This window comes from Cherax quadricarinatus, chromosome 17, assembly GCF_038502225.1.
Source record: "Cherax quadricarinatus isolate ZL_2023a chromosome 17, ASM3850222v1, whole genome shotgun sequence".
NCBI lineage: Eukaryota > Metazoa > Arthropoda > Malacostraca > Decapoda > Parastacidae > Cherax > Cherax quadricarinatus.
This window is the reverse complement of record NC_091308.1, coordinates 38,003,004-38,015,913: the sequence shown is the minus strand read 5'-3', so window position 1 is coordinate 38,015,913 and position 12,910 is coordinate 38,003,004. Positions and strand designations below refer to the sequence as shown.

Below are 12,910 nucleotides of genomic sequence, written 5' to 3'. Positions count from 1 at the left end.
GGTGCTGTTAGTGTGCAGCAATATTCCAGCCTAGATAGAACAAGCGACCTGAAGAGTGTCATCATGGGCTTGGCATCCCTAGTTTTGATGGTTCTCATTATCCATCCTGTCATTTTTCTAGCAGATGCGATTGATACAATGTTATGGTCCTTGAAGGTGAGATCCTCCGACATGATCACTCCCAGGTCTTTGACGTTGGTTTTTCGCTCTATTTTGTGGAAGAAATTTGTTTTGTACTCTGATGAAGTTTTAATTTCCTCATGTATACCATATCGGAGTAATTGAAATTTCTCATTGTTGAACTTCATATTGTTTTCTGCAGTCCACTGAAAGATTTGGGTGATGTCCGTAACATCAACAAAACTCTCCTAGGTTTCCTTTCCTTCTCTGTGAGTTTCTTTGGACATTCTGAGCACTCCATGATTTCCTGACTTGTGGTCCAGTGAAGATGCCAGCCTTCACATTTGCCACTGATAGCTTGGGAAAGAAATCTTGAAGATACGTGAAGGCAGCAGACTCTTTGTCAAGAGCTGTAACAAACTGTTTCATTAGCCCTAGTTTAATGTATAATGGAGGGAACAGAACCTTCTGAGGATCCACTAATGGTTCATGTTTGATATTATGTCTTCCTACTGAGAACTCAGTCTTTTGAGGCCTGTGCTTCCTCTGGTAATGTGCCGCTCTGTCTCTACTATCCCAGTGACAAAGATAACAGGGAAACTTGGTAAAAGCTCATTGGAGTCCCATCAAAAATGCCACCATTTTGAAGTCTCCAGTAACCTCCCAGCCATACTTATCATAGTTCATAGCTTCCAGTATAAGTTTGACATTGTTGTAGTCCTTCTTAAGATGCACTGAATGAGCCAAGGGAAGAGATGGATACTTGGTCCCATTGTGCAGAAGTACAGCTTCTGGATGTGCTGCCAGTGAAGTCTCCACTCATCTGGATTGCATGCAATTCCAATTGCATCAAACAGGCCTGATACATCATTACAGTAGCACAACCTGTCTTCAGTAGTGAAGAAGCTTGAGTGAGTCTTGGTAACGCTTTCTTTGGCCTGTTATTTGCACACTTTCATCCACCAAGTCCCACTCCTTGAGCTTTGAAATCAAACGCTCAACATTTGACTTTGTCAAACCAAGATCTGTGATAAGGTCATTGAGGTCTGGTTTGGGTAGTAAGGATTCCTCCCAACAGCTGCATCTGTGAGATCATAGTTGTGGAAAATTGCATTTATCTGAATGTAACTAATTATGTACATAACAGTAAATGATAACAAAGATTATTATTTATAAGAGTTACATAGACAAGTAGGAATTTGGGATACCTAGGTCGCAAAAAATGTCCCCCTTCGATACCTACCACTGTCATATCCACAAGTTGCTCTGGACCTATTAATTAAATGAAATATACATACACCAGGAATACTGGTAAATATATAAATTTGTGGACTGTATATTAAAAATTAAAGAATAATTAGAGATATACACAATTACATAACAGAAGGAAAATATATCTTAATATCACTCACCAATTTGACTGGATATTAAGTTGTATCATGCTCAGAAAAACCTCACTAACTAAATTTATGAAAACACTGGCCAGAATTATACACAAATCTAGAGAGCTTATCTGAGGTTCCTGGAGCTGTCTTGTCCAGTCGTCTGATATCTCAAGTTATGCAGGAATGCATGTCCAACAATTTCGCCTCCTATTTGAGAGGTGTCAGCCCAGTTTTAACCTCTAGAGCACGAAAATTCCTTCCCATTACGCTAACGTTGTATCCAATTCAAAACCAAGATGGTGAGTCTCGTCTGTGCAGACGCAAGCTTTCCGTTTTCTATGACATAAATATTATTAAATACAGTATGGCCATCTATTTACATATAAATACTGAATTTCTGGAAAATATATACAGTATTTTCCACAATAGTCTTGTTCACTGTGATCTTTATTTTCTAATTTGCTGCTTTCGTCTTCTGATACAAGAACATAAGAAAGAAGGAACACTGCAACAGGCCTACTGCCCCATGCGAGGCAGGTCCAAATCTCCTACCGGCTTAAGCCAATGCCCCAACCTAGTTAGGTCAGGTCACATTCACTTAAGAAAGGAACACGACAACTTATCTAGTAGCACAAGCTAATCAGGTCCAACTCACACTTATCCACACCCACTCATGTATTTATCTAACCTATTTTTAAAACTACACAACGTTTTAGCCTCTATAACTGTACTCGGGAGTTTGTTCCACTCATCCACAACTCTGTTACCAAACCAGTGCTTTCCTATATCCTTCCTGAATCTGAATTTTTCCAACTTAAAACCATTGCTACGAGTCCTGTCTAGGCTAGATATTTTCAGCACGCTATTTACTTCTTTCTGGAGGTGTAGGTACAGGAAGATCAGCACTGTGTGGTACTGGTGCAATAGAAGAGGGAAGGTCTGGATAATAAATAGCAGGTGTATTCTTCCCAGTTGGGTATTTGGAAGGATTCAGCAGGCAGAAGTAGCAGCTGGTTGAGTGATCAGTGGGTTCACACCATATTCTAGGAACACCAAACTTCATGGCTCTGTTTTTCTCCTCTATATCATCCTGTTAAAGAACAAAAGAATTAGTTTCTGTTATATACATTTCTTTTAAAAAATTTTCCTATTGAAGATTTTACTTTTCATATAACTAATGACTTTCTTGTCTTCCAAGCCTATGCACATACTATGCACTTGGTATCTGCAGACATGGGAAATCTGGAAAAACAGATGGGACGTGCAACTATGACCACCCTAGAAAATGCCGTGCCCATATGACAACAGGAAAATGCAAACTCCCTTCCTGTAAGCTTTTTCACCCTGAAATGTGTACCTCTTCAGTACAGGAAAGACTGTGCTATAACTTAAATTGCCAGGCACACCATCTAAAGGGGACAAAAAGATACAAAACATCCAGGCCATGGGAAAACCTGGGTAGCCACAGCCACTCAAGAGGGAGAGGTTTTTTAGTATCAGGAAGGAAAAAAACTGGCAGGAAATGGCAGAAATCGTACACCAAATCCAGTCATTCCTGGAGTGAAACCAAAGTCGATGGCCTCCACTCCAAACCAACAGATACAGATACTAATGCCGGAAAAAAATCCCCCCCCCCAGTACCAACAATACCACCAGTCCGATGACATTCTTCTTTGCAAATATACAGGGTCTAAAGCCAGCAACAAACAACAAAATACCTTTCATCCGTGGACTGCTTACAGAGGCAAAGGCAATGTTTGCGGCTTTCACTGAGACCCACATAAAGGATCACTTGGACAACGAAATATGGATCCCAGGTTACAACCTATACAGATGTGACAGAGTGAACAGGCAAAAGGGGGGAGGGGGTTGGCCTGTACATTGCAGAGTCACTTGTTTGCACAGAACTGCTTAATGCCTCAAATGACGTAGTGGAAGTTTTAGCAGTAAAGGTAGAGAACCAAAACCTAGTCATTGTGGTAGTCTACAAGCCTCCGGATGCAACATCCCAGCAATTCCAGGAACAGCTGTTAAAAATTGACCACTGTCTGGAAAATCTTCCAGCTCCTGCACCCAACATCTTGCTCCTGGGGGATTTCAACTTAAGGCACCTAAAATGGAGGAATATAGCAAATAATATTGTTGCAGTAATAACACCAGGAGGCAGTACTGATGAAAACTCACACTCACACGAGCTTTTAAATCTCTTCACAAAATTCAATTTAAAACCAGCAAATAATAGAGCCTACTAGACTGGAGAATACACTAGACCTCATCTTCACTAACAATGATGATCTGATAAGAAATGTCACCATATCAAAAACAATATACTCAGATCACAACATAATTGAGGTTCAGACATGTATGCGTGGAGCCCCAGACCGACATAATGAGATTAGTCACGAGGGAGCATTCACCAAATTCAACTTCAATAACAAAAACATAAAGTGGGACCAAGTAAACCAAGTCCTAACCGATATAAGCTGGGAAGATATACTAAGCAACACAGACCCTAACTTATGCCTAGAACAGATTAACTTGGTGGCACTCGATGTATGCACAAGGCTTATTCCTCTAAGAAAAAGGAGTAGATGTAAAATAGAAAGAGACAGGCGCTCCCTTTACAGGCGACGGAAAAGAATAACAGAGCGGCTAAAAGAGGTCAATATATCTGAAATGCGTAGGGAGACACTGGCCAGAGAAATAGCAAGCATCGAACTTAAGCTAAAGGAATCTTATAGGAGTCAGGAATCGCGGGAAGAACTAAAAGCCATAAATGAAATCGAAAGAAACCCAAAGTATTTCTTCTCCTATGCCAAATCAAAGTCGAGAACAACGTCCAGTATTGGGCCCCTACTTAAACAAGATGGGTCCTACACAGATGACAGCAAGGAAATGAGTGAGCTACTCAAGTCCCAATATGACTCAGATTTTAGCAAGCCGCTAACAAGACTGAGAGTCGAAGATCAAAATGAATTTTTTATGAGAGAGCCACAGAATTTGGTTAGCACAAGCCTATCCGATGTTATCCTGACGCCAAATGACTTCGAACAGGCGATAAATGACATGCCCATGCACTCTGCCCCAGGGTCAGACTCATGGAACTCCGTGTTCATCAAGAACTGCAAGAAGCCCCTATCACGAGCCTTTTCCATCCTATGGAGAGGGAGCATGGACACGGGGGTCGTCCCACAGTTACTAAAAACAACAGACATAGCCCCACTCCACAAAGGGGGCAGTAAAGCAACAGCAAAGAACTACAGACCGATAGCACTAACATCCCATATCATAAAAATCTTTGAAAGGGTCCTAAGAAGCAAGATCACCACCCATCTAGAAACCCATCAGTTACACAACACAGGGCAACATGGGTTTAGAACAGGTCGCTCCTGTCTGTCTCAACAATTGGATCACTACGGCAAGGTCCTAGATGCACTAGAAGACAAAAAGAATGCAGATGTAATATATATAGACCTTGCAAAAGCCATCGACAAGTGTGACCATGGCGTAATAGCGCACAAAATGCGTGCTAAAGGAATAACAGGAAAAGTCGGTCGATGGATCTATAATTTCCTCACTAACAGAACACAGAGTAGTCGTCAACAGAGTAAAGTCCGAGGCAGCTACGGTGAAAAGCTCTGTTCCACAAGGCACAGTACTCGCTCCCATCTTGTTCCTCATCCTCATATCCAACATAGACAAGAATGTCAGCCACAGCACCGTGTCTTCCTTTGCAGATGACACCCGAATCTGCATGACAGTGTCTTCCATTGCAGACACTGCAAGGCTCCAGGCGGACATCAACCAAATCTTTCAGTGGGCTGCAGAAAACAATATGAAGTTCAACGATGAGAAATTTCAATTACTCAGATATGGTAAACACGAGGAAATTAAATCTTCATCAGAGTACAAAACAAATTCTGGCCACAAAATAGAGCGAAACACCAACGTCAAAGACCTGGGAGTGATCACGTCGGAGGATCTCACCTTCAAGGACCATAACATTGTATCAATCGCATCTGGTAGAAAAATGACAGGATGAATAATGAGAACCTTCAAATCTAGGGAGGCCAAGCCCATGATGACACTCTTCAGGTCACTTGTTCTATCTAGGCTGGAATATTGCTGCACACTAACAGCACCTTTCAAGGCAGGTGAAATTGCTGACCTAGAAAATGTACAGAGAACCTTCACGGCGCGCATAACGGAGATAAAACACCTCAATTACTGGGAGCGCTTGAGGTTCCTAAACCTGTATTCCCTGGAACGCAGGCGGGAGAGATACATGATTATATACACCTGGAAAATCCTAGAGGGACTAGTACCGAACTTGCTCACGAAAATCACTCACTATGAAAGCAACATCCCCTAATGAAAAGCAGGGGTGTCACTAGCACGTTAAGAGACCATAAAATAAGTGTCAAGGGCCTGAGACTGTTCAACTGCCTCCCAGCATACATAAGGGGGATTACCAACAGACCCCTGGCAGTCTTTAAGCTGGCGCTGGACAAGCACCTAAAGCCGGTTCCTGACCAGCCGGGCTGTGGCTCGTACGTTGGTTTGCGTGCAGCCAGCAGTAACAGCTTGGTTGATCAGGCTCTGATCCACCAGGAGGCCTGGTCACAGACCGGGCCGCGGGGGCGTTGACTCCCGGAACTCTCTCCAGGTAAACTCCAGGTTACAATGTTCACAAGCAACATGAGGTGTCCAGGTCTCGTCTTGGTCCACAACTGGCATGCCAAAACATGCTTTGTAAGCTTCACACATTTTTTTATATGCTGTTACAGAGAACTCTTTTGCTCTTGTCTTAATAAATTGACCACATATATAGCAAAATGTATCTGGAGAATGATTGCAGCCTCTTGATGCCATTTCACTTCTGATGCGTCAGGTAGCCACTGCTGAACTGAACGCTGGTTTGTGAGTCCCTGTTTTTATATTTGCCAAGCAAAACCCTAGAACATAATGGTTTTACATTAGTCTTTCTTGAAAGTGTTCCAGAAGTGTCGTGACCCCAAAAGCAAAGTTCTGGGATAAAAATTGCTTTTTTAATTTTTGTTTAGTTATAAAGAATTGGGAAATGATGCTTATTTCCCAGGAAGACGACAGAAGTGAAATTTGGTTACATAGTGTAATTCTTCCTTTAGCCCACAATGCTCTGCGTATAAGGGGCTTTGGCATGTACACTCAGCCACTGTATTTCTTTTGTACTACTATGTATCATGTCCAAATAATAAATAAATAAATAAATAAATAAATAAACATATAAGCACGATAAGGCACCTAAACTACTGGGAACGGTTGAAGGTCCTTGATCTGTATTCCCTGGAAGGCAGGCGAGAGAAATACATGATAATGTACACTTGGAAGGTCCTGGAGGGATTGGTACCAAACCTGCACACGAGAATCACTCCCTATGAAAGCAAAAGACTCGGCAGGAGATGCAACATTCCCCCAATGAAAAGCAGGGGTGCCACGAGTACACTGAGAGACAACACAATAACTGTCCGGGGTCCAAGACTGTTCAACTGCCTCCCAGCCTACATAAGAGAGATTACCAATAGACCCCTGGCTGTCTTTAAGAAGGCATTGGACAGGCACCTAAAATCAGTACCTGACCAACCAGGCTGTGGTTCGTACGCCAGCTTGCGTGCTGCCAGTAGTAACAGCCTGGTTGATCAGACCCTGATCCACCGTGAGGCCTGGTCACAGACCGAGCCGCGGGGGCGTTGACCCCCGATACCCTCTACAGGTAAACTCCTCACAGCCCCTCCTAACTTTACCTTTATTGTCCTCTCCACCCTTACTTATCCTTAGTTTCTGCATCAGTTCCTAACCTGCAGCGCTGTATGACCCTAGTAGGTTTGGCGCTTTCTTTTGATAATAATAATAATAATAAAGACGAGAACCATAAGGTACCTAATGAATGTAGCTACAGACAGGGAGGAGAGTGATTTCTTGCATAGCTAACATACATGTACCTATTACTGTGATCTGATCCTCTCTTTAATGTTAATGTAAATAACTCACTTTACCTTATTCCTAATATATCTCCTTTTATTGTTTACATAATAAGTTATTACAAGGATCACAGTGGAAATGTCACTTCTCTGACCTTTTTTGGGGGGGTTATCCTAGGTAATTTATGTAACTGTATTTATGTGTACCTGTACCTGAATAAAGTTACTTAGGAGCACCAGATTATAATCAAAAAGAAGCGCTAAGTCACAAGGACTATACAGGGGAGCACCAGAGAGCGACCACCAGTGTTGTTGTTGTGGCAGAGAGCTTCCTGGTTGCCCTGGTAACCTGGGTGCTGCTGCTGCTGCTGCCTGAGGCAGGAGTCACCTCACTGCTGCTGATGAAGCACTTCAGTCAGTGCCAACACTTCTATGAGCATGTTACCTACCCATGGTGGCTACCAGCCCTCAGGGCGAGACATGAGGTGCGAAGAGGAGAGGGTGGAATGAATGATGAACAACACCAGTGAAGCTGCTGAAGGGGAGAGATACTCCAGTGGTGCAGAGGAGCAAGATGAGACGTGCGTCCAGCAGCACACAATACTAGAAGAAGTGTTCACCTCAGATTATAACGTCACTCGAGAAGGTAAGAGGTTACCGGGTACTTTATCTAACATATGAACTCATCTCAAAAGATTTAATGCCGAGGCTTTGATGCGGGTATAAAACGTCCCAGTGGTAATAAAGTGCAAAGTTTGAATTGACTGGGTTAGTCTTGGTTATCCTGGGGTAATTTCTATGTAGTGCAGTATTTTGTATATCTTCAAAATATACAACTGCTGAGGCCCAATTCCTGGACCTGTTATGGTATGGGATACATAATAAAACGTTAGTTTTATTTTGTATCCCATAGTTGTTAACCTAACTGAAAGTTATGCTCTTGTAGTCTCAGCTACACGCTAATAATTATAAACAAGCCTTCTATAAAGTGCGCTACAGTGTATTATACAATTAATTTTTAGTAATAATAATAATTTACTATAGTGTGTACTGTATTAGTAGTGACAGCAGTAGTAGTAGTAGTACATAGTTGTGTCAGTCTCCGACTTTTCAAGTCACCGACATCAGCGAGTTATCCTGACTAATTCCAGTGATCTCGTCGACGTTCCCAAGTCACCGATCAGTTACGAGAAGCCTCCAATAATTTCCTATGGTCGAATGTAAAAATTTCCATCAGTATTGTTTTCTTTTTTTTATTAATTTTCATATTGTGTGATGTGCAGTGGGGACCGTTATGCTTTGGGTAAATAGGATTAAAACTATTTTTCATAAAAAACCTAATGTCATATAACCTAACCTAACTCATCCTAAAATTACTCATTTTTAAAGTTTACATTGTGTTATGTTAGATTAGCTATACAAACTCCCCCACCCCCCAAAAAAGTTTTTTTTTTTTTCTTTTTTTTTTTTTTTTGCATAGGCCCCCGAATATAAATGTCTTCCTTCTACAGTTCCCAATAATGTTGGCGAACTTACATAATAACCCATATTTAAGCTGAAATTTGAGCAGCTAAATTATATATTGACCAAAATGTTATGTATGTATGGTATGCTTATCCTTCCTTTTAATTGAACCTGAATGCCTTCCATACCTAGATGCTATATGACCCCTACGGGTTTTACTCAGATTAAAGCATGTATAGTATGGAATAATCCCTACGGGCTTAGCGCTCCCCACCATAATAATAATAATATGGAATACGTAAATAGTCTACCTAAATAAAAACTTATTCTCTTGCAATACATTTTCCTTTCAGTCTCAGTGTCAAATATAACCAAAGTTTTAGTTAGTTTAATATGTTTATTATGCACTTAATATGTTTATTATGCACTCCATACCCATCCTGTGGGCGGTAGTCACCCCATACCCATCCTGTGGGCGGTAGTCACTCCATACCCATCCTGTGGGCGGTAGTCACTCCATACCCATCCTGTGGGCGGTAGTCACCCTATACCCATCCTGTGGGCAGTAGTCACGCCATACCCATCCTGTGGGTGGTAGTCACGCCATACCCATCCTGTGGGCGGTAGTCACTCCATACCCATCCTGTGGGCGGTAAACACCCCTACCCATCCTGTGGGCAGTAGTCACCCCATACCCATCCTGTGGGTGGTAGTCACCCCATACCCATCCTGTGGGCGGTAGTCACTCCATACCCATCCTGTGGGCGGTAAACACCCCTACCCATCCTGTGGGCAGTAGTCACCCCATACCCATCCTGTGGGTGGTAGTCACCCCATACCCATCCTGTGGGCGGTAGTCACTCCATACCCATCCTGTGGGCGGTAGTCACTCCATACCCATCCTGTGGGCGGTAGTCACCCTATACCCATCCTGTGGGCAGTAGTCACGCCATACCCATCCTGTGGGTGGTAGTCACGCCATACCCATCCTGTGGGCGGTAGTCACTCCATACCCATCCTGTGGGCGGTAAACACCCCTACCCATCCTGTGGGCAGTAGTCACCCCATACCCATCCTGTGGGTGGTAGTCACCCCATACCCATCCTGTGGGCGGTAGTCACCCCATACCCATCCTGTGGGCGGTAGTCACCCCATACCCATCCTGTGGGCGGTAGTCACCCCATACCCATCCTGTGGGCGGTAGTCACCCCATACCCATCCTGTGGGCGGTAGTCAAAAGATTAGAGGTACATAATGGGTCCAGGGACTGGACCTCAAAGTTATGATAGCTGATCTAGTTACAAAGGTAATGAACTCCAGGTAGATCTGGTCACAATCATGGCAAGTTACAAAGATAATGAATCATCCTCACTCCTATACATGGTTACAGTCATGAACAAATTACAAAGTAATGAACCACTGACACGTCCACACCTGGTCACAATTGTTATGAGTTATAAATACAAATATAAAGTGGATCATACACCACAAGAGAGCGCGCGCACACATACACACACGAGGGCGCACGCACAGACATGCACACATGCCAGGAGCTTGGACTCGGGGCCAGGAGCTTGGACTCGACCCCTGCAACCTCAACTAGGTGAGAAGGTGAGTACGAGCGTACACACATATGCACACACACAAGCACACACACACACACAAGCACACACACAAGCACACACACACACAAGCACACACACACACAAGCACACACACACACATACAAGCACACACACACACATACAAGCACACACACACACACACAAGCACACACACACACACACACACACACACACACACACACACACACACACACACACACACACACACAGGCGGGGCCAGGAGCTGTGAATCGACCCCTGCAACCACAAATAGGTGAGTACACACACACACAGTCTCGACCCCTGCAACCACAATTAGGTGAGTACACACAGACACACACACAGACACACACACACACACACACACACACACACACACACACACACACACACACACACACACACACACACGCACGCACGCACGCACGCACGCACACACTCATATACAACAGGCCTAGTGTCGAATCGACATGTGCCTAGGACAAAATGGTAACTAACACACACACACACACACACACACACACACACACACACACACACACACACACACACACGCACACGCACACGCACACGCACACATGTGGTAATGCTTTATTTACAGCTAGCAAAGTCAGGGTATTTCTCCATAATGGTCTGTAATATACCACTGTGGATAAAATATTTTGCCATTTCTTGAACATTTCTGAGTGAGTTGTCTCTAAATTCATTAATTTTTATCGCACTCCAGTATACATAATGACGCAAGGTGTGACCAAAGTTAACCACATTTAACCCAATATTTTAAACCCATTTGTAACCTTCTCTGAGAAACCTACTTTAGACTAGAACACCAATGTATCCAGTGCTTAGTGATCTTCAATCACCGAGCATTAGATTAAGCACAACTCGAATAGAAATAGGCCATATTCTTTGACTTTACAAGGTTATTTTATGTTAAGTCTAGATAAAGTTATATATTTGTTTGGCCACGTCTGTGTGCTCTCAGACTGTTGTAGAAATTGATACTTTTGTTTGTAAAACCATTTGTAGATTAGTAATATAAAAACTTACTTTGCAAAACGATATAAATTGCAGTTATGTAGACATTTCACTTGTGCAACAAGCTTGCTGTATAGGTGAAACGTTATCTAAATAAAGATTTCTATAACTGCAATTTGTCTTTATTGCATACAGTCTCTTGGTACACACAAAATTTGTTGCTGAAAACTTACTTGCTTTGGACACTACCTGGGTGGGATTACATAAGAATAGAGGAACAGTGCAGTAGGTCCTCAGATCCAACCATTCTTACTCATATATTTCCGAACTTATTTTAAAAGCTACCCAAAATGTTAGCTTCAACGATTCTACTTGGCAGACTGTTCCACTCATCTACATCTATTGTTAAACCAGTACTTTTGTATATAATTCTTTAATCTGAATTTATCCTACATGAATCCACTGTTCCTAGTTCTTTTTTTAGATATTCTTAGCACCTTATTTATATCTCCTTTGTTTAAACCTGTGTTTCGGTTGTACACATGTACTTCAGTCATATCTCCCCTCATTCTGTCTTTCAGGAGAGTGAAAGTTCAGGGCCAGGGGCGGCGCCAGAATTGTTTTAATGGGTTACTATCTAGTTGGAAGGGTATTTAAGAGACTTGTGTTACCAAATTCTGTATCACCTAGTTAGATTGGGGACGGCCTAAACCACGACCAGTCATTCTGAATTATATTTTATTATTTGAGAAATAGGGTAAACCTCCATTTTTTGTGTGGACTCAAAATGGAGGGCAAGTGTTATGTAGGAGAGGACTAGAGATGTGACTAATACTTTGGCGACTGGAGTGCTTAGTGTTTATTTTGGATTCTGCTTTAAATTCTATTTTTTAATTTTGTGTAAGAGTGGCCAAATTACTGAATTCATTCCACATATGGTAGTTCTGATAGTCGAATGGATGGTTTCTTGTGCTCAGTCGATTGAACGGAATCTATAGTAGCAAAATAGCTAGGAACTGGGACGCTTTGAATATGGGAATTAGCTTAAAATATGACTCGAGTGGGCGAAATCGCAAGAAGGTATCACATAAAGTGTTTACCCTGGGCAGGGCACAAGCACTAGGGTGATTTTTTTTTTTTGGGTGGGGGCACTACCCAAAGTTGTTTCCCCGGGCAGGCCCTGAGACATGTGACCGCGTGAATTACAGCCTGAGGTCAGCTCAGTAGGAAAGGCAGGGTGAGGCACAGTCGAGCGTTGCACTGGTTGCCGGTGGGAGGCAGATGAGCTACGGCTTAGTGATTGCTGGACAAATCACAGGCTGCAGAGTGAAATCGCAGACACAGTACCAGGTGGAACCGAGACCTTCCGACTGAATAAAGGGGAAGGTACGACCAGATG

At 42.8% G+C, this 12,910-nt stretch overlaps 1 protein-coding gene across 2 annotated transcripts in view; it reads left to right on the top strand.

The window, feature by feature from the left end:
- The first annotated feature begins 7,815 nt into the window (after positions 1-7,815).
- Positions 7,816-12,910, top strand: part of LOC128686288 (centrosomal protein of 164 kDa) — a 273,426-nt gene continuing 268,331 nt past the window's right edge. For both annotated transcript variants that reach the window (XR_011392109.1, XM_070085949.1), the window contains exon 1: positions 7,816-8,111. Coding sequence is in view for 1 of the 2 variants with exons in the window: in XM_070085949.1 (XP_069942050.1) it covers positions 7,976-8,111 (136 nt within the window). In the remaining variant the exon portion in view is untranslated. The remainder of the gene's footprint in view (positions 8,112-12,910) is intronic.